Source organism: Sorex araneus, chromosome 2 (assembly GCF_027595985.1).
Source record: "Sorex araneus isolate mSorAra2 chromosome 2, mSorAra2.pri, whole genome shotgun sequence".
Classification (NCBI taxonomy): Eukaryota; Metazoa; Chordata; class Mammalia; order Eulipotyphla; family Soricidae; genus Sorex; species Sorex araneus.
The window spans coordinates 322,727,476-322,753,625 of record NC_073303.1 but is presented as its reverse complement, the minus strand read 5'-3'; the positions used below and the strand labels follow the sequence as shown (position 1 = coordinate 322,753,625).

The 26,150-nt window shown below is 39.1% G+C and overlaps 1 protein-coding gene across 3 annotated transcripts in view; it reads right to left on the bottom strand.

Moving 5' to 3' along the window:
* The window catches only part of PIEZO2 (piezo type mechanosensitive ion channel component 2), a 455,202-nt gene that overhangs the window by 175,446 nt on the left and 253,606 nt on the right, over nt 1-26,150 (bottom strand). For all 3 annotated transcript variants that reach the window (XM_055127104.1, XM_055127105.1, XM_012933496.2), the window contains exon 5: nt 15,563-15,725. In XM_055127104.1, coding sequence (XP_054983079.1) covers nt 15,563-15,725 — 163 coding nt within the window. The remainder of the gene's footprint in view (nt 1-15,562; nt 15,726-26,150) is intronic.

Here is a 26,150-nt window from a genome sequence, read left to right as displayed (position 1 = left end):
TTCACCCTAATGTATTTACTAACTTGCTGGTAATCTGTCCTGCAACAGGACAGGGTCTTCATTCTGGCCTTGAAGTTAAAATAGAGTAGCTGTAAATAAAGTTCTAATCCCACAAAATGAATGGTTTAAAAAAACCAAATGAAAGAAGTTTACATATACTTATTGTCTGTGACAAACTGTTAAAACTGATTTGATGAGATGTTAAGTTCTTCAAAGGCCTTCTTACAAATTTGCTGAGTCCAAATGCAGCAACTCAATTAGGGCGACCTCTTGTTTCACAGGGAGAAGCTCTAAGAGCTCTGGAAACCACGATGGGCAAAGTCACACTATTCTCTGAACCTGGAAGGAAGCCCAAACAAAGAGGTCTCTGCGCTTTCGCCAGCACTCCCTCCTTGTGCCTCTCACCCGCAGAGCTCCATCTCCATTAGTCATTAGCAATTCTTCTCACTCAATTTTGGACCAGGAAACCCCAAAATCCCTTTGACCAGACCCAAACTTCCATTTCTCTTTATCCCCAAGCAGGAAAAGATTCAACCTGGGTTGGAAAAACACCTTAGGATCACCTGGCAAATGTTAAGAGCACAGAATACCTGGCTTCACCACAAAATTCCTAAATCAGAAATTCTGGGGGTGAGCCCTAGGAATGAATGTGGTTGAAGAAAAGCACGCCTCAAAGTGATTCTGAGCAGCCCAGCCTAAAATCCATGCACTGGCTCCATCTGCAACCACGCGACTACTGTTCCCACACTTGCTGATGAGGCAAAACTAGAATATTTCATTTGAATCATAGCCTAAGAGACAGACTTTGTTATTGGAAAGTATATGGAAGTAATTTATCTGTGGAACCTCCTTCCGGTTTTATCCAAGGTTTAGATGTGAGACCAGAGATTTTTATGCTACTGAATCCATATTCCTGTGTGGTTATAAACCAAGCCTTTAAAAGGATTTTGATTGGAGTGTATCAAAGTCATGAAAAATGAATCAAAAGACATGGAAGCAAGGGAGGCATTTTTCTAAAACATCAGGAGTTGTTTATCCATTGTTTATTATGAAAGATTAACAATTTATCCTTCCAGAACAGGCTCAGCTCGACAGAAGTACCCAAGGGAAAAGAAGGCAAGAAGGTGACTCATGGCAGAAGATAAACGCTGTCTCCAGAATTCCCTGTGGAAGTATGTGGTCCGGGATAAGTGGGATTGTTTGTATGCGCCACACAGGTTATGTAAGCCTCATATGCATGTACTGCACAGAAAAAGCAAATATTTTATTCTTTGGTGGTCCTTGTTTGGGGAAGATGATTTTTCCAAACTTACAAAAGCAGTTTAAATAATATCCTGTTTTCTTTAGAAAAGTGAGTATGTAGAATTTAGCTCTTCACTGCCTTACACAGAGTAATGAGATGTTACTAAGGGGCAGGTAAAGACCATCCAAATGAGCTGACAGGAATCAGTTGGGTTTGTGTTTTGGGCCAGGGCGCCTGGATCTTAGTTTTAGTTTTAAAACTCCAAGCCTAGTACCCCCATACAGGTGATCTCCTTCAAAATCTGACTTCACAGGTCCAGAGGGCTCCTACAGAGTGGTGAGAACTTTACAAAAATCCCAGTAAAATCACCGTGTTGTTGGACGAGTGACCTGAATAGCCTGAGAGGGACACGGTGACACTGGAAAGTGCAATGCTGGTGAACTATGGATGCTAAGGTTAAAACAGAAGAGTCAGCTCACAGAACATCATAAAATGACACCAACCCATACTCTCTCTCTCTCACCATACCCACTTACCTATAGGCACGATCACATGTTCATCAATCCATATGCATACACACTCATACTCCCATCCATCCATATGCACACTCACACTTATACATACATCTATCCATCCAACACTCACACCCATATACCTATCCATCCATACACACACTCACACTCACACACTCATGTAGCCAGCTATCCATACACACACTCACACTCACACCCATCCATCTACACACACACTTAGTCACACACTCATATACCCAGCCATTCATACCCACACTCATGTACCCAGCTATCCATATGCACACTCACACTCACACCCATCCATATGCACACTCACACTCATACACCCACCCATCCATATGCACACTCATACACCTATCCATCCATATGCAACACACTCATACACCCATCCATCCATATGCACACTCTCACTCATACACCCATCCATCCATACGCACACTCGCATTCATACACCCATGCTTCCATCCAACACTCACACTCATACACCTACCCATCTATACACATACTCATACCCATCAATCCATATACATGGTCACAGTCACACACTTTTATACCAGCCATCCATACACACTCACACTTATACCCATCCATCCATATGCATACTCACACTCATATACCCACCTATCCATACACACACTCACACCCATCCATCCATACACATGCTCACAATCACATACTCATATGCCCAGTCATCCATACCCACACTCACACTCACATACTCATGTACCCAGCCATCCATACACACACTTACACTCATACACCCACCCATCCATACACACACTCATGCTCACACCCATTCATCCATCCACACATTCACACGCTCACTCATATGCACACATGCAACCATAACTACCCATACACATACACTCATTCCCTCTCAACCCATCCTAGTCTCCCCTCCCCCCACATACACCCTCTCTACAAATAACTCAACTTGCCTTTAGGTAGAGAGATTATCAGTCACTCTGAACCATCCATTCTTTTTTTTCTAAGAATCCACTATTTTTAGTTCTGTAAAACCCTCATTCTTTCTCTAGGGGGAAAAATGGACTCAGGGAGTGATGACAAAAGTAGTATTCTGAGGGTACACAGTCAGAAGTTTCTGAAAGATTAGATGCAGGATTTACAGAATTCCTCATCAAGCTAAAGGGCAAACACAAGTCTCTTCCTCACCTAACATCAGAGGTTGGCTCGCACTGTGCTGGCTGCTTTGGAATCCATAGCAGTCCTCTCTCTATCCTTCCTGCTGCCCCTTCTCTCATCAGCCTGAAGAAAAGCCCAGCTCTGTTCCCAGGACTGTGACAGGTCTAGGATGGACATGAATAGGAATTGTGCTGGAACCCCAAGATTCTGTCGTCACTTAAAGGTAATCACACAGGTCATATGTTTGTAAAATAAGACAATAAGATGCTAAGGACATTGAGAAAGAGTTGGATCTGACGGTGGGATTTGAAGTGCTCTCTTCCAGTACTAACAAAACATACACGGCTCAAAGATGAAAAGGACAAGCAAAACAATAAAAAACCTTTTTTTGTTAGGTGTCTTTATTCTTTTTGCCTAATGGCAAAGAGTACATACTCAGTACAGATGTGTTCAGTAACTGTCCTCCATATTCATGGTAAGGAGAGATCCATTAGGGAAAACATGGAATTTCCTCAGCCATATTGAAATCTCAGACAGTCTTGGGGAGACCTAACTCTGCAGACATTCCTTTGCCAAGGCTCATCCTGTGATTTATCCTTTGGATACTTTGTGCGAGCCTCCACGAGTCCATCAGTGCATAATCTACCCCAATAAGTCTACGTAGATCAAGATTGAATGTGTACAATGCTACTACTTGCTATATATATATATGCATATTTGAAAATTCAAAGCACTGTGATTTATAATACTGCTCACGATAGGGCTCAATGTTCCAACATCACAACCAGAGCCTTCTCCTTCTTCAACTATAGTCTCAAGTTTCCTCTTCTCACACTTCTTCTCAGCCCTCACCCTACCCTTTATAAGCTCAGTTTTGTAGACCATTTCTCAGGTTCTGTTGTCTTTGACCATTTGCTATTCTCATACCATGTTCCTTTCTATCTCATCTATGAGTAAAGTCATTTGGTATCTATCCCTCACTGTACTGACTTCACTCAGCATATGATACACTCCAATTCCATTGGCTATATTTCTGAGTAAAACAGAGAATAAGGCAGACTAGATTCTTTCTTTCGTGAAACTTACAGTGTAGTGAAGAAAAAAGCATTATGTCAAATATTTACAGAACGTGATAATATTATGGACATAATAAGAGGTTACAGTGAGAGGGAATAAACTGAACATTCACATCAGGAAGTCAGGGAAGCTTCTCTGGACAAGAGGCAATGGAGGTGAAAGAGGAAGCAGCCATGCACAGTACCGGGCATGACTGAATTACAGAAGAATACAGTTTGTACAGCCCAGGCACTGAGAAGCAATATGGACACAATACAGAGCGGGGATGGTCGACAGAACAGAGTGAGGATGAAGAGGCAGGAACAGATCAGAACATGCAGAGCCAAGGCCACCAACAATTGGAGATGAGTTTATTCTTATTTAATGGGAGTCCAGTGAGTGCTTTATTTAAGGAAATGGCACCATCAGAGTTGTGATTTTACAGGAATAATCCAGACTCATGTGTGATATCAATAGGAAAGGGAGGCAGGGTGGCTTTCTGGAAGTTATTTTAAGGTCTAGTTGGTGATTGCATGAACGGGAACTGTAAGAGGGGAGATGGAAAGAAGTGGACAAATTTCAAACAAATGCTGAGTCTAGAAGCCACAGAAATTGTGGTTAGTAATGAAGAAGTTGTGAAGGATTCAAAGTAGACTGCTGGGCGTAGAAACAGGGTGGGGGCAGCATTCTGTTTGCTCTGATGAGGAGTCCTAGCAAGATGGGGGTGGGGGGGCAGAAGGGAAACTTTCTTTTTTGTCCCCAAATACTTGACCAGTATATGGAAAACAGATTCATTGACATTACATTGGTGACAATTCCTTTTCAGGGGTACTGAGGAGTAAAGGGGAAGACACTTTGGAGGTGGGGCAGTTGGTAAGAGCTGAGGCACACTGTTTCTCTCATATCAGCAGGTATTATTTTTTCTTTTTAGGTCACACCTGGCTCTGCACAGGGGTTACTCCTGGCTCTGCACTCAGGAATCACTCCTGGCAGTACTCAGGGGACCATATGGGATGCTGGGAAATGAATCAGAGTTGGCCATATGCAAGGCAAATGCCCTACCCGCTGTGCTATTGTTTCAGCCCCTCAGCAGGTATTTTTATTCTTTTGTTTTGTTTTGGGCTTGGGGGTCACATCCAGCAGTGTTCGGCTCTGACTCTTGTATCTACCCTCAGGGATCACTCCTGGCAGGCACAGGGATCACATGTGGTGCCAGGGATCTACCTAGGTCGGCTTTGTGCAAGGCAAATGCCCTAGCTGCTGTATGATTTCTTCAGCCCCATCAGCAGGTATTTTGTTATTCTACCTGTCAGAAGGATGCTAGATTTTGTGGTCTCCCCAAATTTGTGTAACCTTCTTCTCTTTTCTAGATATCCTAGATTTTTAAGTTTCCTAAGTTTCTCATTTGTGTAACCTTCTCTTTTCTAGATATCCTAGATTCCTAAGCACAAAATACATGACCTGTGGTTTGCCCATTTTACTTCAGAATTTATAGCTATGAAAATGTCTCTGTTACTGAATTTGACTTTATCTCCTACTACTCTCTTGGAGGCTAATCAGAAAACCCCAGAGGAGTGGCAGGGGGCGGGGGGTGGGGTGGAGGGCAGTGTTTCCTCTTGTGCCTAGACAAAACCTTTCTCCTAGTTATGATGTCTAGATATGGTTCATTATGGAATTAAAAGGAACAAATAAACAAGACAACAAACATACCACCTCAAGAACAATGTCACTGAGGGGCTTATTTCCTTATTGATGTTGTTAGTCTCTCCTCTGGGTTTTCAGTGGGAGACACTTGGATTGGTGATGCATTTTAGAATAACTAGGTTGAATCTCATCATCAAGTAGATGACGTTTATGAGAGACTCCTATGTCTTCTCCAGGGATTTAAAGTTGCTACTTTAAAACATGCTGGATTCTCATCGGCACCAGGGGATTAATCTTGCCATTTCTCCATTGAGATAAATGAAAGAGGTACTAAAGCCAGCAAACAGTGTTTTTCTAATGATCCTCAGAAACCAAACATTCTGGAGTACGAATGTCAAGATTTATAAGCAGCATGAAGTATGTTGGACCTTCACAACCAAAATAAATTCCCCTGCTTATTTTGGCCATGTGCCTTTCTCTTTTCTGACTCAAACCAGATTGTTCACGAGTAAGGAATCTATCCTTATGAATTGATTTCGGAAGATTCACACACCAGCCTACTCCACCTGGTGAAGTGGAATGTACCAAGAAAATGGAAATTAGCATGTGCACCAATCCAAAACAAATTCAACTTAAAAAGAAATTAACCTCATCATAAGGATACTTAATATTTTCAAAGTCCTGTATAAATAGAGTAGTCACCCATTTAACATCACCTTTTAAAGTGATTATTATAGAGGATGTAGAGTTTAAATATAAATTTCAAAAGAGAGGATCTATCTTTAAGAAGTAAATAGAATCAGGAAGTGTATTTTAGAATTATTCCATGTAATGGTTTGTACTCCCTTCTTTATCAGATGAGGAAACTTAACCATAAACTAAAATCCATTACCTTCTCTCCATAAGTGCAGACTTTCTAGCCTGGGCCAAAAGAATAATTTTCCTATGTGACAGTTCCTTTTATTTTATTTTTTTTTACAATAGTGTAAATGTTTATTTTAGTGGTGGGATGGTACCATACCATAATCACCAATAACTCAATAGCATTCCACTACTGTCCATTGGACCCCTCCACACTTTTAAAACATTTTATCACCAGTACTTCCCTGCCCACTTTAGCAAGCTCTAAAGTTTGTTTTAGAAAGATGGAACAAAATCCCATGACAATAATCTCTCTTAATGGTAACAGTCTAAATCAAGAGACACAGAGTGGCAAAATGGATTCGGAAACTAAACCCAACTTTCTGTTGCCTACAAGAAACACACCTGAACAGTTAGAGCAAACACAGACTCAAAGTAAAAGAATGAAAAACAATCCTGCAAGCAAACAACTCCCTCAAAAAAGCTAGGGTGGCCATACTAGTATCCAACAACATAGATTTCAGGCTGAAAAAGATTAGAAGAGACAGTGAAGGTCATTTTCTATTCATCAAGGGATATGTACAACAGGAAGAAATCACACTCTTAAACGTATACGTATCTAATGAACAACGAGCTAAATACTTAAAACAACTTCTAACAAACTTCAAGGGGGACATCACTAACACCACAATAGTAGTGTTAGTGATGTTAGTGACTTCAACACCACCTTATAACCTTTGGATAGATCAACAAGAACAAAACTCAGAAAGGAAACAATGGCTCTGAAAGAAGAAATGGAGGAGAGAGGGCTAATAGATCTATACAGGGCTTTACACCCCAAAAAGAAAAAAATACACATTCTTTTCCAGTGCACATGGAACATTCTCCAAAATAGACCACATGCTGGGCCACAAAGCATACCTTAATAGAATTGGGAAGATAGAAATTGGATCAACTATTTTTTCAGACCATGATGCACTGAAGATAGAAGCTAATCACACACACACACTCAGAGAATCAAATTGAACACCTGGAAATTAAACAACTCATTGTTGAACAATGAGTTGTTTAACAATGAGTGGGTCAGGAAGGAAATCAAGGAAGAAATCAAAAGATATCTCGAAACAAATGAGAATGAAGACATGAGCTACCAGACCTATGGGATGCAGCTAAAGCTGTGTCAAGGGGAAAATTTAAACCTCTGCAAGCATTCCTCAGGAAGGAAGAAAGGGACTACATAGAGAGATTGACTTCACAGGTCAAGATCTTAGAAAAGGACCAGCAAAAGGAACCCAAACCAGACTGAAGGAGAGAAATAATAAAACTTAGAGCAGAAATTAATGACATGGAAACCAAAAAACAATTCGAAACATCAATGAAACAAAGAGTTGGTTCTTTGAGAAAATAAATAAGATTGATAAACCACTAGCAAGACTGACAGTTCTTTTTATTGGGAGTTTTGCACTTCATTCATGGCTGTTACAAAGAAACAGAGGGATTATTTTACTAGTGTGTTGGCTTCACAGTCTTCATCCAATTTAACTGGCTATTATTCAAAGAGAATCCTAGGTGAGAGATTAGCATCTCAAATCAAAGAAGAGAAAAAGGACAACAGTAAGTAGAATTGTACAAGGAAACCCTAACAAGAAGGCACAGTGCTTGGCAATTTTTGTTTGATATTGACTTAAGTAGTCATAACAACTCTGTGATGTAATATTATTGCCTCTATTTTCCAGGAGAAAAGAATATAATTTTCTTAACTTACACAGCCACAATGAAATGATTACAAATTTGATCTCAGATTCCTTCCTTCCTTCCTTCCTTCCTTCCTTCCTTCCTTCCTTCCTTCCTTCCTTCCTTCCTTCCTTCCTTCCTTCCTTCCTTCCTTCCTTCCTTCCTTCCTTCCTTCCTTCCTTCCTTCCTCCCTTCCTTCCTTCCTCCCTTCCTCCCTTTCTTCCTTCCTTTGTTCCTCCTTCCTTTCTTTCCTCCTTCTCTCCTTTTTTCTCTCTCTTTCTCTCTCAGTTCTCTCTTTTCACTCTGCTCAAAGTCATGCTAGATTTGTTGGTCCTAACTCTGTGCGGAGGGGTCGCTAGTAGAGGCTCAGGGGATATTATGCAGTGTTGGAGATCAAACCTCAGTGAGTTGCTTGCAAGGCAACAGCTTTGATTCAGTACAATCATTTCTCTGGCATCTGATTTTTAAGAAATGCCCTTTATGTCCAGACATGGAGGACAGGATAGTACAGTGGGAAAGGCGTTTGCCTTGCACGTGGCCGGCCCGGATTTTGATTCCTCCATCCCTCCCAGAGAGCCCGGCAAGCTACGGAGAGTATCCCGCCTGCACGGCAAAACCTGGCAAGCTACCCATGGCACATTCGATATGCCAAAAACAGTAACAACAAGTCTCACAATGGAGACGTTACTGATGCCCGCAAATGGATGAACACCAGGAGGACAGTGCTACAGTGCTACAAAGCCTTTTATGTCCTACCCACCCAAACCAAATAAACAAAAAACATCCTGCTTTAAATACCCTTTACATTCCAACTATTCTTTAAAGGTAAAGTGAAAGTGAAAAAGTGAAAAAGAAATATTCTTAAAGTGAAAGAATAAATAAAGTGAAAAAGAAATAATCTTGCATTTATAAGGTTATTAAAAAATTTTAAGATTTTGAGTCAATGGTTGCAATTTTACTAAATTTGACATCTTGTTTTGATCATTTTAGTCAGATGATCTAAAAGCTACAAACATTATAAAATAAAATTTAAATGTAAAAAATATTGAAAATTGTAATTTTCTATATGCTGGTGAAGGGATGGGTGTTGGAACACTGTATAACTGAAACCTAACGATGATCAGTTTTGTAACTCTGTATCTCATGGTGATTCAAAAAAAATTAAGTAAAACAATTTAAATAAAAGAAAATTGTAATTTTCTCTCTTAAAACTGTAAATACAACAAGAAAGCAAAAACCACTTTCACAGCTACTTCATTCTCTAGCACACAAAACAAGTATTATAAACTGTGTAAGCTGTGATGTCAGTGCAAAATGCAAATAACTATGTCTTCCTGTAATTATTTTTACGTAATCACTTTATCTGTGAGAGTCTCTTGCACACACGCCTGGCTGTCTTCCCTGGGGCCCCTCGGAAGGGATGGGCTCCAGCTTCCCTCCCCACCCCGAGCAGAGCTCCCGGCAGCTGAAGACCACTGGAACCTAGCTACAGCCATGCTGGAAGCCCCTCTCCACATGTTCGGACAGGCCTCACGCATGAAGGCACTGTACCGGCAGAGGAACCCAGGTGTGTGTAATTCCATCAACGGCCAACATCCAGAGAGAGACTTAAAAGCAAGCTCTCAGAAGCACTCTTAAAAGCTATATCTTTAGCCTACTTCTCCCTCTGGGAGAAACTGGCAATCTTCTGAGAGTTTCCTGCCCACATGGGACAGCCTTGCAAGCTTCCCATGGTGTATTCAAATGCAAAATCCAGTAACAAGCTGGATCTCATTCCCCTGACCCTGAAGAGCCCCCACTGCAACATCCTTAGGAGGGTCAAGTTCAGATAGCTTCTAAGATCTCAGGGAAAGGACAAAATGAGATGTTACTGAGCCCGCCCAAGAAATTGGTGATTAACAGGATATTGTGATTGTGATTCCATATATATATATATGTATATATATATACTTTCTTCCATATATATATATATATATATATATATATATATATATATGACACTTCATTCCTCAAAAGCTGAATACACCTTCTTTTTGAGTCCACATGGGACATTCTCCAAATGTCAGACAGACTATATGCTGGGCCACTAAACATACCTCCATAAAATTAGATGATAGAAATTGTATCAACTATCTTTTCAGACCATGAGGCACTGAAAGTAGAAGTTAAGCAGACCCAGTAATGGAGAATCAAAACAAACACTTGTAAATGAAACAGCTTGCTGTGGAACAACCTGTGGGTTGGAGAGGAAGTCAAAGAGGAAATCAAAAGATTCCTGGAAACAAATGAGAATGAAGAAGACATGAGCTACAAGAACTCATGGAAAACAGCAAAAGCAGTGTTAAGAGGAAAGTTTATAGCTCTGCAAGCATTTATAAGGAAGGAAAAAAGAGCCCACATAAATAATTTAACAACGCAGCTTAAGATCTTGGAAACTGATCAACAAAAGGAGCCCAAACCAAGCAGGAGGAAGGAAATAATAAAACTTAGAGCAGAAATTAATGAGACGAAGACCCAAAACAACCCAAAAGATCAATGAAACAAAGAATAGGTTCTTTGAGAAAATAAACAAGATCAATAAACCACTAGCAAGACTCACAGAAAGAGAGAATGCTAATAAACAGAATCAGAAATAAAAAGAGGAAGGGGGACATCACAACAGAAACTACAGAAGTTCAAAGGATCATCAGAAATTACTTTGAGAATCTTTATGCCATGAAACAAGAAAACATTGAAGAAATGGATACATTCTTGGAGTCCCATAGCTTTCCAAGACTGAAATAAGAGGACCTGGAATATGTGAATAGACCTATCACTATCAATAAAATTGAAATGGTATTTCAATGTCTCCCCAAAAACAAAAACCTGGCCCAGATGGATACACTAGTAAATTCTTTCAAATATTTAAAGAGGACGTACTCCCAATCCTTTTCAAGCTTTTCCAGAAAATTGAAGAAGCAGAAATACTTCCGAATAATTTTTTATGGGCAAATATCACCCTGATATCAAAAGCAGAGAGAGGAACCACAAAAAAAGGAATTACAGGCCAATATCCTGATGAACACAGATGCAAAGATTCTCAAAAAAATCCTAGCAAAGAGTACTGAACGACTCATCAAAAAGATCACACACCATGACCAAGTAGGATTCATCCCAGGGATGCAAGGACAGTTTAACACTCACAAGTTAATACAACATATAAATAACACTCACAACATAATATAACATATAAATAAAAGAAAAGATAAAAACCATATAATCATATCAATAAATGCAGAGAAAAAATTTAACAAGACCAAGAACTTGTTCGTGATAAAAAGTCTCAACTCCCTTCAAATTGAAGGAGATTTCCTCAGTATAGTTAAAGCTATCTACCACAACCCCACAGTAGCATTATTCTCAATGGGGAAAAACTAAAAGCCTTCCCTCTAAGATCAGGGACAAGACAAGATTGTCCACTCTTGCCACTTCTATTCAATATAGTACTGGAAGTACTTGCCATAACAGTTAGTCAAGAAAAAGATATCAAGTGCATCTAGATAGAAAAAGGAAGAGGTTAAGCTATCACTATTTGCAGATGACATGATACTTTAGAAAATCCTAAAGGCTCTATCAACAAAGCTCCTAGAAAAAATAGGCTTATACAGTAAAGTGTCAGGTTAAAAAAAATCAATATCCAAAAATCTCTGGCTTTCCTATATACAGAGAATGTAAGAGAAGAGATATTAAAAAATAAAAAACTAATTCCTTTCATAATACTGTCTCAGAAAATCAAGTACCTCAGAATCACATTAACAAAAAGGTGAAGACCTATACAAAGAAAACTACAAAACAATACTCCAAGAAATTAAAGTGGAAAAGATAGAATGGAAACACCTCATGGATCAGGAGGACTAACATTGTCAAAACGGCTATACTTACCAAAGCATTATACAGATTAAATGAAGTCCCTAGAAGGATATTCACAAAACTTTTCAAAAAAATAGATCAAGCACTCCTGAAATTCACATGAAACAATAAAGCCCTATGAATAGCTCAAACAATCCTTGGGAAAAAGAAGATGGGAGGCATCACCTTTCCTAATTTCAAACTGTATCACAGAGAAGTCATAATTAAAACAGCATGGTACTGGAATAAAGACAAACCTGCAGTTCAATGGAATAGAGTTGGATACTCTGACACCAACTCTCAAATGTGTGATCAATTAATTTTTGATAAAGGAGCAAGAAATATGAAGTGGAGCAAGGAAAGCCTCCTCAACAAATGGTGATGGGAAGAGCTGGGAGGCTATAGGGGAAAAAAAAGAACTCAGACCTCTCTCTATTCCATGCACATAAGTAAGATCAAAATGGGTTAAAGACCTGAATCCATAAAGTATATGAATAATAATGTAAGCAGAACCTTCCATGACATTGAGGCTAAGAACATCTTCATAGATAAAACACCACTGACCAGGCAAGTGGAAGCAAAGATAAACAAATGGGCCTACATTAAACCAAGAAGCTTCTGCACCTCAAAAGAAATGGTGATCAAGATCCAAAGACAGCCCACTGAATGAGAATAATTACTTATCCAATATTCATCTGGTAAGAGGTTAATATCAAATATATCTATGGCACTAGCAGAACTTCATAAGAAAAAAAATCCCTATCAAAAATTGGAGAGAAGAAATGAACAGAAACTTCCTCCAAGAAGAAATACATTTGACCAAAGGGCACACAAAAATGCTCTATATTGCTAATTATCAGAGAGATGCAAATCAGAACAACAATGAGATATCATCTCATACCACCAAAATGGCACATATAAAAAAAGATAAGAACAACCAATGCTGGCACAAATTAGGAGAGAAAGGGACTCACATTCATTTTTGGTGCCAATGCCAAATGGCCCAGCCTTTTTGGTAAGCAATATGGGCATTCTTCATCAAACTAAAAAACAAACTTCCATACAACCTAGCAATACCACTTTTGGGAATATACCCTTGGGACTCCAAAACACACAGCAGGAATGCTATTGGCACTTCTATGTTCATTTCAGCACAATTCAAAATAGCCCAAATATGGAAGCAACCGAGTCCCTAAGAACAGAGTACTGGATAAAGAAACTATAGCACATGTACACAGTAGAAAACTAAGCAGCTACCAGGGAAAATGAAGTTACTGAATTCACTTGTAAATGGATGGATATGGAGAATATTATGCTGAGTGAAATGAGTCAGAGAGAGAGGGACAGATATAGAATGATTGTACTGATTTGTGGGATGTAAAAAGAAAAAACCAGTGTGAGACTAATACCCAAGGACAAGGGCCAGTAGAACTGGTCCATGTTTGGAAGCTTACCATGTTAGTGGGGAGGGCAGTTAGGAACCACTATGACAATGATAGCTGGAAATGATAACTCTGGGCAAGAACTAAGTGCTTATCCTGAGGTAAAGGGGAAAACATGATAACCTGCCAGTACCTGTATTGCAAACCATGATGCAAAAAGTACTGGACAAAGGTAGAGCCGCAGACCAATGGAACAGGGTTGAATATTCTGACCCCCCCCCAATATATGATCATCTAATCTTTGATAAGGGATCAAGAAATGTGAAGTGGAGCAAAGAAAGCATTTTTAACAAATTGTGCTAGCAAAACTGGACAGCTACATGCAAAATAAATGGGCTCAGATCTCCACCTATCACCAAGTACAAAAGTCAGATCAAAATGGATTAAAGACCTTAACATCAGACCAGAATCCATAAGGTACATTAAAGACAAGGTCGGCAAAACCCTCCATGATATTGAAGCCAAAGGTATCTTCAAAGATGACATGCCACTGGCTAAGAAAGTACAAATAGAGATAAATAAACGGGACTATCTTAAACTAAGAAGCTTCTGCACCTCAAAAGAAACAGTGACCAAAGTACAAAGATAGTCTACAGAATGGGAAAGTATATTCATCCAATACCCATACGATAAGGGGTTGATATCAAGGATATACAAGGCACTGGTTGAACACCACAATAAGAGAACTGCCAACCCGATCAAAAAATGGGGTGATGAAATGAACAGAAACTTTCTTAAAGAAGAAATCCGAATGGCTCAGAGGCACATGAGAAAATGCTCTACATCACTAATCATCAAGGAGACGCAGATCAAAACAACAATGAGATACCATCTCACACCACAGAGACTGGCCCACATCCAAAAGAAAAAAAGCAACCGGTGTTGGCGTGGGCTTGGGGAGAAAGGGACTCTCCTTCACTGCTGGAGGGAATGCCGACTGGTTCAGCCCTTTTATAAAACAATATGAACGATTCTCAAAAAAATTAGAAATTGAGCTCCCATTTGACCCAGCAATACCACTCCTAGGAATATATTCTGAAGAGGCAAAAAGGCATAGTAGAAATGATATCTGCACTTGTATGTTCATTGCAGCACTGTTTACAATAGCCACAATCTGGAAAAAACCTGAGTGCCCAAAAGCAGTTAATGAAACTTTGGTACATATACACAATGAAATACTACGCAGCAGTTCGAAAAGATGAAGTCATGAAATTTGTATATAAGTGGATCAACATGGAAAGTATCTTGTTAAGTGAAATGAGTCAGAAAGAAAGAGACAGACATAAAAACCTCGCACTCAAATGTGGAATATAAAGTAGCAGAATGGGAGACTAACACCCAAGAGTAGTAGAGATAAGAACCAGGAGGTCTACCCCACAGCTTGGAAACTGGCCTCACATACTGGGGGAAAATGGCAGATGAGATAGTGAAGGGAACACCAAGTAGAGAATGTTGGGAGGATCCACTCGGGTTGAAAGCTGCATGCCGAGAGTAGACTATAGACTGAACATGATGGCCACTCAGTACCTCTATTGCAAACTACAACATCCAACAGGAGAGAGAACAAAAGGGAATGCCCTGCTGCAGAGGCAGGGTGGGATGGTGGGGGTTGGGGTGGGGGTGGTGGGAGGGATACTGGGAACATTGGTGGAGGAGAATGGGCACTGGTGGAAGGATGTAAACGAAATGCAAACATGAAAGTTCATAAGTTTGCAACTGTACCCCACGGTGATTCACTAATAAAGATTAAAAAAAAAAAAGGAAAGTATGTGTGTGTAAGCATGAGGGAGAGAGAATGAGTGAGAGGCAGAGAGATAGTGAGAGAGGGGAGTTAGTGGGAGGGAAAGTGGGAGCATAGGTGGTGGGAAATATACAATGGTGAACACTGATGCTGGAACACTGCATGAATAAAACCCAATCACGAACAACTTTGTAACTGTGTATCTCACAGTGATTCAATAATTTTTTTTAAAAAAGTATATTTTAAAAAGAAGTATATTCCATGAAATAATAATTACCAATTCTTCATTTTCAAACTCTGAGTTATACTGGACAGCTTCTTCAGTCACTGGTTTCTGAACAATGTTTCGACAGACGAGCCAGATGGTGAGACTCGCAATGAACATGCCGATATCAGGTACAAACACTCTGATTCCATTGCCAGCATCAGCACCTTTTAAGCTGCAGTGGAGAAAAAGGAGAACATTTAGTTGCATTCATATTTCCATGGTTAAATGATATGAAAGCATATTGGATTATTCTTAATGATTTAAATAAAGGGCCACTTAGAGTTTTCCTGGAAGGTACTAGCCACCTTCTCATTGACCTCATTCAGAGTCCTTGGTGACTTGCTGATTCAGGAAGGTTCTAGGATTTCACTGGAGTTTCAGAGATATTATAAAGAACCCCAAAACATTCCTCAAACAGGCTAATAAAACAAGATTGTTACTAAATAAGCCATATATCAAGTATAGATATCTGTGTTTGCAATACAGCTGGAGCAGTTAAAAACTACACTATTGTCAGTTCAAAGATTCTTAAATTGAGATGCAAGTCTAGGAGGAAAAATGAGATGTAACACCAGAAGGAAAAAAAGAGAAAATTATAAAGCAATCTTTGAAGCCAGGACCTCTTTGTTATTTTGAAAACTTATTCATTTTGTCTTCTATATTACCCAAGAAAGGTAGATCTACTTAGTTTCTTTGTTTAACATTGGAGCATTAACAATACATTTAGAATGAAAAGATTTGGGTTCAAGTGTGAGTGTGTTATAGAGTTGCAACCTGTCCTTGGAAAACTGCTCAGAGTCATATATTCTGCCCCAGTGTCAAGGATGTCAAAGGTATGCCTTCTTCATACCTTTGAGTCAAAATTATATATGTAGATATAAAAATATATATGTGTTAGACAAAACTTGGTTAGGAACCAGTGATGGAAACATGAATCACATAAGATGCATGCAATATACATACATGCAATTTTAATATATAATTTGTATAATTAAAATCTATTTACATTTTTACAATATACATTTATGTATATCCTATATTTTGGAAAAAAGACATAAGAAACATGATAACCTTTCAGTACCTGTATTGTGAACCATAATGTCCAAAAAGAAGAGAGAGAGAGAGAGAGAGAGAGAGAGAGAGAGAGAGAGAGAGAGAGAGAGAGAGAGAGAGAGAGGAAGAGAAGCTGCAATAGAGGAAGGCTGGCGGGGAGGAGGCGGCAGGAGGGAAACTGTGGACATGAGCTGTGGGAAAGAAATGTACACTGGTGTAGGGACTAAAGAGATGTGGTGTAGGAACAGTGTATCACTGGAACCCAATAATGAGCAGCTTTGTAACTGTATCTCATGTTGATTCAAGAGAAAAAAATTTAAAAGAATTTAATGAAGAATGTCTTCCAGTATCTAGGGTTGATCACTATTATAATTTTAATGAAAATTAAAAATTATTAACAATATCTGTCATTCACTGAGAAAAATGTTACTTGTTCCAAACAGACATGCCATAAAAGTAGATAGTTATTGGTTGTTTTCACTTTACATATGAGAAGATAAAGACTTCAAAAAGCATACAATTTTTCTAGGGTCATACAGGTAATCAAAGAGAATAAAATTACACCCAACTTCACAAGTTGAAAATTTTCACCATCAATCACTGCATTTCTATAAATGCTTCCACATCACTTTCCATTCCAAAATTTCTTTCATGCATAGATGTTCACAGTTGAACAAAATTAAGCACATGCTGTACATATTTTGAATCTGATTTATGTATTCAATATATCATGAAAAGTTTATAACTTTTTATATTTTTAACATCACAGTTATTGTCTAATAGTAGCATTTACATAACTAGTTCAGTACCATTGTTACATTTAGAATGTTTCCATTAACTTTTTATTAATATAAACATAAAAGCTAAATCTTTTTTATTTCTTTGTGACACACTGAGCTGTGTTCAGGGCTCACTCCTGGCTCTGTGCTCAGGGTTCACTCCTGGTGGTTTGTGGGACCATATGAGGTGCCAGGGGTAGAATCTGGATCAGCTGCATGCAAGGCAAACATTCTACCCACTGTATTATTTAGTCCCAAAGGCTAAATCTTTAATCTTTGAACTGAGGAATATTTTAGAAAATATTGCTAGGAGACATTTAATTTGTCATTTTTTTTCTCCAAGGGCTGGGGAAGGTATAGGAGCACTGGCATAAGGGATCAAATCCAGGGACCTGATTTGATGTCAACTTGACATGCCCAGTATACAACAACCCCAAACCACATGCCTGAATTCTTTTAAAAAGTCAGTTGTATCATTCCATTGATCTTCTATTTGCTCGAGCAGGCTCCAGTAATGTCTCCATTTGTCCCAGTCATGTGCTAGTGTAGCCCAATGGTATCTGTTTGCTCCAGGAACACAAAGAGCCTTAAGCCATTCGTTCAGGGTTTTGATGAAGAAATCTGACCATTTCTTCTGTGGGTGGCCATGTGATCTTTTGATGTCCTCTGTAATCCAGTTGGTAACAGTTTAGTCCAACTGTCATCTCTAAATTGCATTTACGTGTCTGGCCCATCTGACTTTCGATGCCTTGGCAAATGAAACAGCGTCCCTGATTCTTGATCGTTGACGGAGGTCAGAACTCCAGATTCATTCCCTCACTTGAGTGAAATGTGATATTCCAAGCATAGCTCTTTCAATTCCTCTTTGGGATACCCGAAAAGTGTTCTTTTCCTGTTTTTGTAGGGCCCAGGTCTCTTTTAGTGACTAACTTGTCCCGTTAGTGCAGGAAGAACAGTGGAGTTGAAAAGATGCGCCCAGAGCCGGAGGTTCTTCATCCTCTTAACAACTTCTTCTATGCTCTTGAAGGCGTTCCACACTACTCTCTTCCTCCTGCACAGTTCTGGCCCCAAGTCGTTCCTCATGTTGAGTTCTTGACCCAGGTACACATAGCTGCTGCATTTGGAGATGTTTATTCCATTGAGACATTGAGGGCAAATGGAACATCAGGGACTAGTTCTTTTTTTTTTTTTTTACTTTTTGGGTCACACCCGGCGATGCACAGGGGTTACTCCTGGCTCTTCACTCAGGAATCACCCCTGGCAGTGCTCAGGGGATCACATGGGATGCTGGGAATCGAACCCGGGTTGGCCGCATGCAAGGCAAACGTCCTACCCACTGGGATATTGCTCCAGCCCCTACTAGTTCATTTTTATGAACATTGTCTTGGTGAGATTCAGCTGCAGTCCGACCTTTCCACAATCTCAGTCGTAGTTGGCCAGCATTTGTGCCGCTTGGCTAATGTTTGGTATTATTAGAATGATGTCATCAGCAAAGCAGAGGTAGTGAAGAACATTTATCTTCACTCCCATTCCTTTCCATTCTAGTCATCACATGACGTTCTCGAGGGTGGCACTGAAGAATGGTGATACCATTCGGTGAAATGGTATCACCCTGCCCAACCCCTCTCTTTATGTCAATGATAACTTCCTTGTAGAATGGTGACATCCTGGTGATGAATCCATAATACAGCTCATGGAGGATCTTGATGTACTGAGTTTGAACACCTTGTTTGGCTAGGGCTTCGATGACCACTTCAGTCTCAACAGAATCAAAGACCTTCTTTAAGTCAAACATTAGACAGAGTGGCAACTTGAACTCTTGCGAAACTTCAATGAGCTTGGTCATTGTGTGGATATGGTCGAGCGTGCTGAATCCTTTTAGGAACCCAGCTTGCTTGCATGGTTGTCCTCTGTCTAGTGTTCTGCCTATTCTATTCAGGATGACTCTAATGAACAACTTGTAGATGACAGACAACAGGCAGATTGGGCGATAGTTGCCGATGTCGTGGATGTCTCCCTTCTTGTACAACAGAACGGTCCTGCTGGTTTTCCATTGGGATGCAACCTTGCATTCGGACAGATAGCCTGTGAAGAGCTGAGCCAGTGTATTGACGAGTACTGGCAGCAGATTCTTCAGGTGTTCGGGTCTGACATTGTCTGGACTGGTTGCTGTATGTGTCTTTACCAATGAATTGGCATGTTGGATTTCGGAAGGGAGGATGTTGGGAATGACATATCCATCCTCCAGAATTTGGTATGTGGGCAGGTGGACATAGCTGTTAAAGAGATCCTAATAGAAGTCGTGAATATTCCTCTCCATTGCCCTTCTGAAAGATGTGATAGATCCATCAGGATGTTGGAGGGCAGTCATCTTGGTCTTGTAGTTGGCGAAGGACAGGAGAGTGTTGTCAATACTTTTCCTGGCTTCTGCCACATCGACCAACACTGCTGCTCTTCTCTCTTTGAGGTCTTCTTTTATCGCATCTCTGCACAGCTTTGCAAACTCAGATGTTAACTTGTATTGCCTGAGGCCCGTGTGAAACCACATTGGCGAATGAGCTCTAGAGTTTCTGAAGACAGGCATCTGTTTGTGGCTTTTCCACTCTCAGCATTCCTTGGGCAGTCATGAAGATGCTGAACCAGTTGATCACATACCTTGTAGATGTCAACGACGGCATCTTCGCACGTTGCCACAATAGTGCCAAAGAGCTCCGGGATAGTGGTCATTCTGGGAGTTCTCTTCTTAACTTTGCATTCTTTTCTCCCCACTCTGTGAAGTAGAATTTTGGACAAAGGAGACGGTGGTCCAATCCTGTTTGGAATTTTGGGACAACAGCAACATCTGTCAGGCAAAACTGTCGATTGGATATGATGTGGTCAATTTCATTGTGAAACTGTGACTACCGGGAGACTCCCATGTCCAACGTTTAGATTTGGCCTTCTGGGAATGGGGTAAAGTTCTAGAGAGGCTGAGTGCAGGTTACAGGTAACAGGGTTACAAGCACATCATAATCTGAATGGGGTATTAAGAGAGAGAATGACTGATGTCATACATGGGTAAAAGGAGAGACCTGGACATCGAGGAGGAACCTCAGACTCATCCACTTAAACTGTACAATAAACTTGAGCCTTTCAAGCATCTGGGGTCTGTATGAAAATCTTTCATGCAATTCTCAAGAACCCATGATCTCAGCAATAAATCCACTATAATACTAGTAATCCAAAATCAATTTTTAAAAATGAAAGCTGATGATTAATTTTACCAAAGGAAAAATGTAGAGAGGTTCTTCGTATGGTCTTTAAAGTAAGTCTAATTTGATCACACACAGCAAATATGAATAAATACCATTAAAATGAGAAAATCACCCTACCTTTTCTGATCTTTTTTAACTTTACTACTTTTCTAAGCATATCTCTCCTTGTTTTTGCATTTAGAATAGTATGCAAGCTAGTGTTTTGATGTTTGGTAGTCAATAAATACATTTAAAATAATAAGTGAACAATAGTAAGAGTTTTTCCTTGTTGTCAAAAAAAGAAGCACATACAGGATCAAGAAGGGATACCAAAACACAAAAGCCAGTTTGGGGGTGGAGGTGGTTTCTTATGCAGGGCTGAGATCAGGAGAGCTGGCTGGCTCCACTCCAGTGGATTTCAGGGGATAAATTATTATAGCTTTTTCATGGAAAATAAATTGACTGTGGAATTTTATGAAAAACACCATCCAAGCAAATTTGAGCAGAGAAGCTGAACCAGAGCTTCAGCTGTGGCCTCAGTTACTTCTTGCTCCACATCAGACACTTACGAGGCCAGAGCACAGTTACATGCCTCTCCCACCTGTGAACTGCATTAAACTCCCAATTTGCAAAGAGTCATTTTGAAGCAACAATTTTAGCTTTGTGTTTCTTGGTCCCAAATGAGATGTTTCAAAGCATACAAATACTAAGAGAGTAAATGAAGGCAGTTTGCAAAAGCAATCGTCTACATGCTGTGAGGGATTTAGCTACTGGGTCCAAGATTGGGCTGTGATACTAATTTAGAATGGAATCATTCATCCAGGAAGGTGCTAATTTACTAACCACTACTCTTGAATTTCTGAGTTAAAAAAGAAGGGCATTCATAATGTTGGAATTACATAACAAGACTTTTGAAGAGTTTAATGAGGAGTATGCATGCAGAATGGGTCATAATCTAATGGTTATGGTAGCTATCATGTCAAGAAGTTTTTAACTTTCTTCATTGTTCAGGCATGCATATAGTGAATTTTATCATAATGTTGGTAATTTGGTGACTTAAAAAAGACCAAACATAAGAAAAAATCTTTAGTATAGTGTTGGATATCATTGGTTTGTCCTGCTCCCCTTGCCACAAGGAGCTTAGGTTTATCAGTCACGCCCATCAAAGTGCTCCCGAGTCACTCCCATTCCTTTGTTTATCTGTAACCACTTCTACCAGTTTATCTGCTCTTCCTTTAATCAGACTCTGTTAATTTGTAAGGTCAGACCTTGCTAAGACAGTGAACTTGCATTGTAAGTTAATATTGTCTTTCTTTTCTCATGTCTTTTGAATAGTTTACCTTAAAACAATATCCTTTTTGTATGGACAAAGAAAGACATTTATTAATATGCTTTGGTAATATGGGATTTAATTGGCTTCAAATATTATTCATTCCCGGGCATCTGCTTTCTTGACTTAAGCCTCAGCTGGCCTTACTTCCTAGCACCCTCAAAAGCAGGGTCCCAATGATGGACGGGATGGACCCAGGGCAAGCGGTGAGTTATGAGCTACCCTGGCATCGAGATGGGCCCGGCCAAAGTGCCTAATGCTTAACTATATGTTAAGAGCTTGGTCATGGGCTTGTCATGTCATGATCCAAAAGCAATGATGAGACTAGGCCCTGCTAGGGCTAGGAAAGACTAATCTGGCCTGAGCGCTGTAGTCTGAGATTGAGGTGACCCCCGGAGAGCAATTCTATAAGCTTAATGAGTCTCTTGCTATGTCCATACAAAATGATTTATAATATGAATGCTTATATGTTAGTTGGACAAAGAGAGGAGAAACACACCCATGGGATTCTGCTCTTGGGCGGATGTCCTGCTGAGAGAGATTCTGTCCTAGTGAAAGCATCCCCTAAGGGATAGAACTTTACTCCCTATTGATTGTAACCACACTTTTGCATAAGCCCCAGCCCACCACACCACATCTGGAGCTGGATGTGGGGGATTTAAGTAGCTGTATGAGGGGGCTGGGGGGGGAGTTCTAGTGGATGCAGAGAGAGAGAATGAAGTAGGATGGGGGAGGAAGAAGCAGAGAAGAATCAGAGGAGAATGGAGATGGACATGGAATAAACTGCAACTGAGACCAACCGGCTTGCCTCCGTTCCTTCATTTGCCCTGTGCCTGGCTCGGTGTGGTGAGGCACTCCTCCCCGCGCCCCTTTTCTATTTCTTTTCGTGTTTTTACACAGTATAGAGTTTTTAAATTACAGGCATTTAACCATAGAAAAGGATAGATGAATGCATTTATTTAGGTCTCTGCTTTTCAAATGTTTCTGACCACAAATCTTACCTAATTTTTACCTAATATCTATTCCATTCTATAGATATTTACTCATATCTAATATATGTTATCTATGGAACATGTTTTGGAAAGTGCTGGGTTAGTAACTGAGTATTGGTTTATGTTATTAATTAAAATGAATGGATAATTTTAAAACTAGAGTAGCATGTTTATTCTAAATATGTCTCAATACAATTTGGAACTACCTGTTTTCCATCTCTACATCAATGTTCCATATATTTTCAAAACAAATGTTATATATTTCAAAATTCTTTTTTCCTCTTATCTTCCTAATATGGAAAATTGCTATTGCCAATCTATCAGTCAAGACAGATTCTGGACCCTGTCACTGTCTCACTGAAAAACTAAAGATCTAATACAATATAGTCATTTTTCCGATCTGTCTCTTTATCCCCATACTCGGCTGGAATTTTACTGTTTCATGATGGGATCATCTGCCATTCAGATGTCCAGATTGTACATTTAATGTTTAGTGTGAAGTTGATCATATTAACTGCATGATCTACAGAAAAGACCCACCCTTTTGGATTTTTCTTTTGTTACGATTTTCTTATACTTCAAATTTCAGTAACCCTGAATATTTAAACCCGGAATCCATGTAAATTTTTTCCATCTAATTAAGTGTGCAATCTTCTCCCTTGACAAGTACCTTCTTCCATTATACTGTTAAAGTCTCTTTCTTTGAAGACGCAACTCCCAGGAAGTGGTCTCACTACCTTCCTATAACAGAATCAATCACATCCTCTTCTAAAGGTGTGGATATTCTTATAAAGCTCAACTATAAAATGTTTCACATTTTATCTATCTTATTTACAAGCTTGTCTGACAAAAGCATCTAATTCTATTCTATGAAAGAGAACTATATAGCATGCATAGGAAAAATAGTATGTATTTATATTAGATGTGTATGTGCACACATATAGTATATGTGCATATACAATCATATAGATACATGCAATCAGAATATTTATGTATATGTAAATATTTTATATGTGTATATATGCCTATATAAACATACATATAAACCTTCAGTTAAAGCTCATGGAACAATATCTCCTAATATTTACTTATTACTTCCTATTGCAAAGCATTATTGAAGATATATACAACAGAGTGACCTAAAATTTAGTCCAGGAAAGATAAGTGTAAACATCAACAGTATGTCATGTTACTATTGTCTGGGGAAAGGCATGGAAGTCAGGTAAATCCATGGATGAATTATCAACCGTTTGAACATAAATATTTATTTGTCAAAATTAGATATTATAAATCATTAATATACATGAGGTTTTAATGATGTTGGAGAAAATATTCCCAGAATAAGAAATATGAAGGTTATTTAATGGCTCTTAAATGGTTTGATTTTGGCAGAATTACTCATTCTGTCAAAAAATATTTATTGAACAACAAATAAGATCAAATAGGAAGATTGGACAAAGGTCAGGCATTCCTGGGCTTGACCTTTTGGTAGAGAACACACATAACAGTGATCTGGAACAGGAGAATAGGACTAGCATAACCATCACAGACTCGAGGCAGAGGGAAGATCTTAGTTGGATGGTGGGAAATAGATCACAAAGACAGTGTTTTCATGGAAAATATGAGGTGTGTCTAGGTTCATCAGGGCTGGGTTATGCAGGGGTGTGTGTGGGAGAGAAGGTATGGCTGGGAACTGAGCTGAGAGTTTCTTCTCAGCTGTATGAGCTAATGACACAGGGACAGATTTGGCTGTGCAAGAACAATGAAGAAAAATTTATCACAGAACAAATATGTCTTTAAGTTCTTTAGATGAGTTATAAATATATATCATGGCATTAAAAATAAACTCTATTTTGAGTAAGTTTTGCATTTAGAATCGGGCTTACTAGGTTTTATGTGGGACAAAGATGACTTACTGGTAATATAGATGTACACACTTCCCATTATGTGGTGGGTTAGGTAGTGCTGCTTTTGAGACTAAATAATCACAGTTTTCATCTCTAAAATCACATGCAAACCTGCAGAAGCCATCATGTTCACTTAAAATTGGAAAGGAAATGTTTCTCTTTTAAGTGAACATGATGGTTTTGAAGAGTTATCACACCTCTTGAGAGGAGCTGAGGAAACTGAAAATTGGGAATAAATGAAACATCCCTGAGAAGTTAAATGAGTAGATTAAATTAGGATATATCCATAAAATAAAATGTTACAGATAACAAATTACCATGAGTGTATGTGTTACCTCGATCCACATCTGCAAATATAGTATGTGAAATATAATGTGAAATATAATGTGAAACAAAATATAATGTGAAACAAAATACAGCAAACATGTAGAGCTTAGATTGCTCAAGGCTTTGTGCACAAAATTTTATAAAAATGATAAAACTATAAAAAGCAGAAAGGGATATAATTAAAGATGCCTTTGATGTTAAATATTTTAAGCTTGTTAATAGGTAAACAAATATAATTTTCATACTTTTTTAAAGTCAGAAGTCACACTGTTTTGAATCCCTCGAACAGAACCTAATTGAAACACAGGAAATGAGTTACCTATCCTGGGAAAGATAATGACATATGGATGCAGTAACAACCAGGGGGATATTTAGACTAAGTGATTTATTAGAGGGTACAGTGAAGGCCATTTTTTAATAATCAAGGGATATGTACATCAGAAAGAAATCACATTCCTAAACATATATGAATCCAATGAGGGGCCAGCAAAATACTTAAAAAAACTGCTAATAGATTTCAAGGAGGATATAGGTAGCAACACAATAATAGTTGGGGACTTCAACAATGCCCTGTCACCTCTTGATAGATGAATAATAATAAGACTCAGCAAGGAAGTACTGGCTCCGAAGGAAGAAGTCAAAGAGAGAGGGCTAATAGATGTATACAGGGCTTTTAATTTCCCCAAAACCGAATACAACATTCTTTTCTAGTGCACATAGAACATTTTCCAAGATAGATTATACACCACAAAACATATCTCAATGGAAACAGGAAAATAGAAATTGTATCAACTATCTTTTCAGACCACAATGCACTGAAGATAGAAGTTAATCATCCACAGACATGAAGAATCAAATCAAACAGCTGAAAATTAAACAGCTTGATGCTGAACAGCTTGATGCTGAACAACCAGTGGGTTAGAGAGGAAATCAAGAAAAAAATCAAAAGATTCCTGAAAACAAATGAGAATAAAGA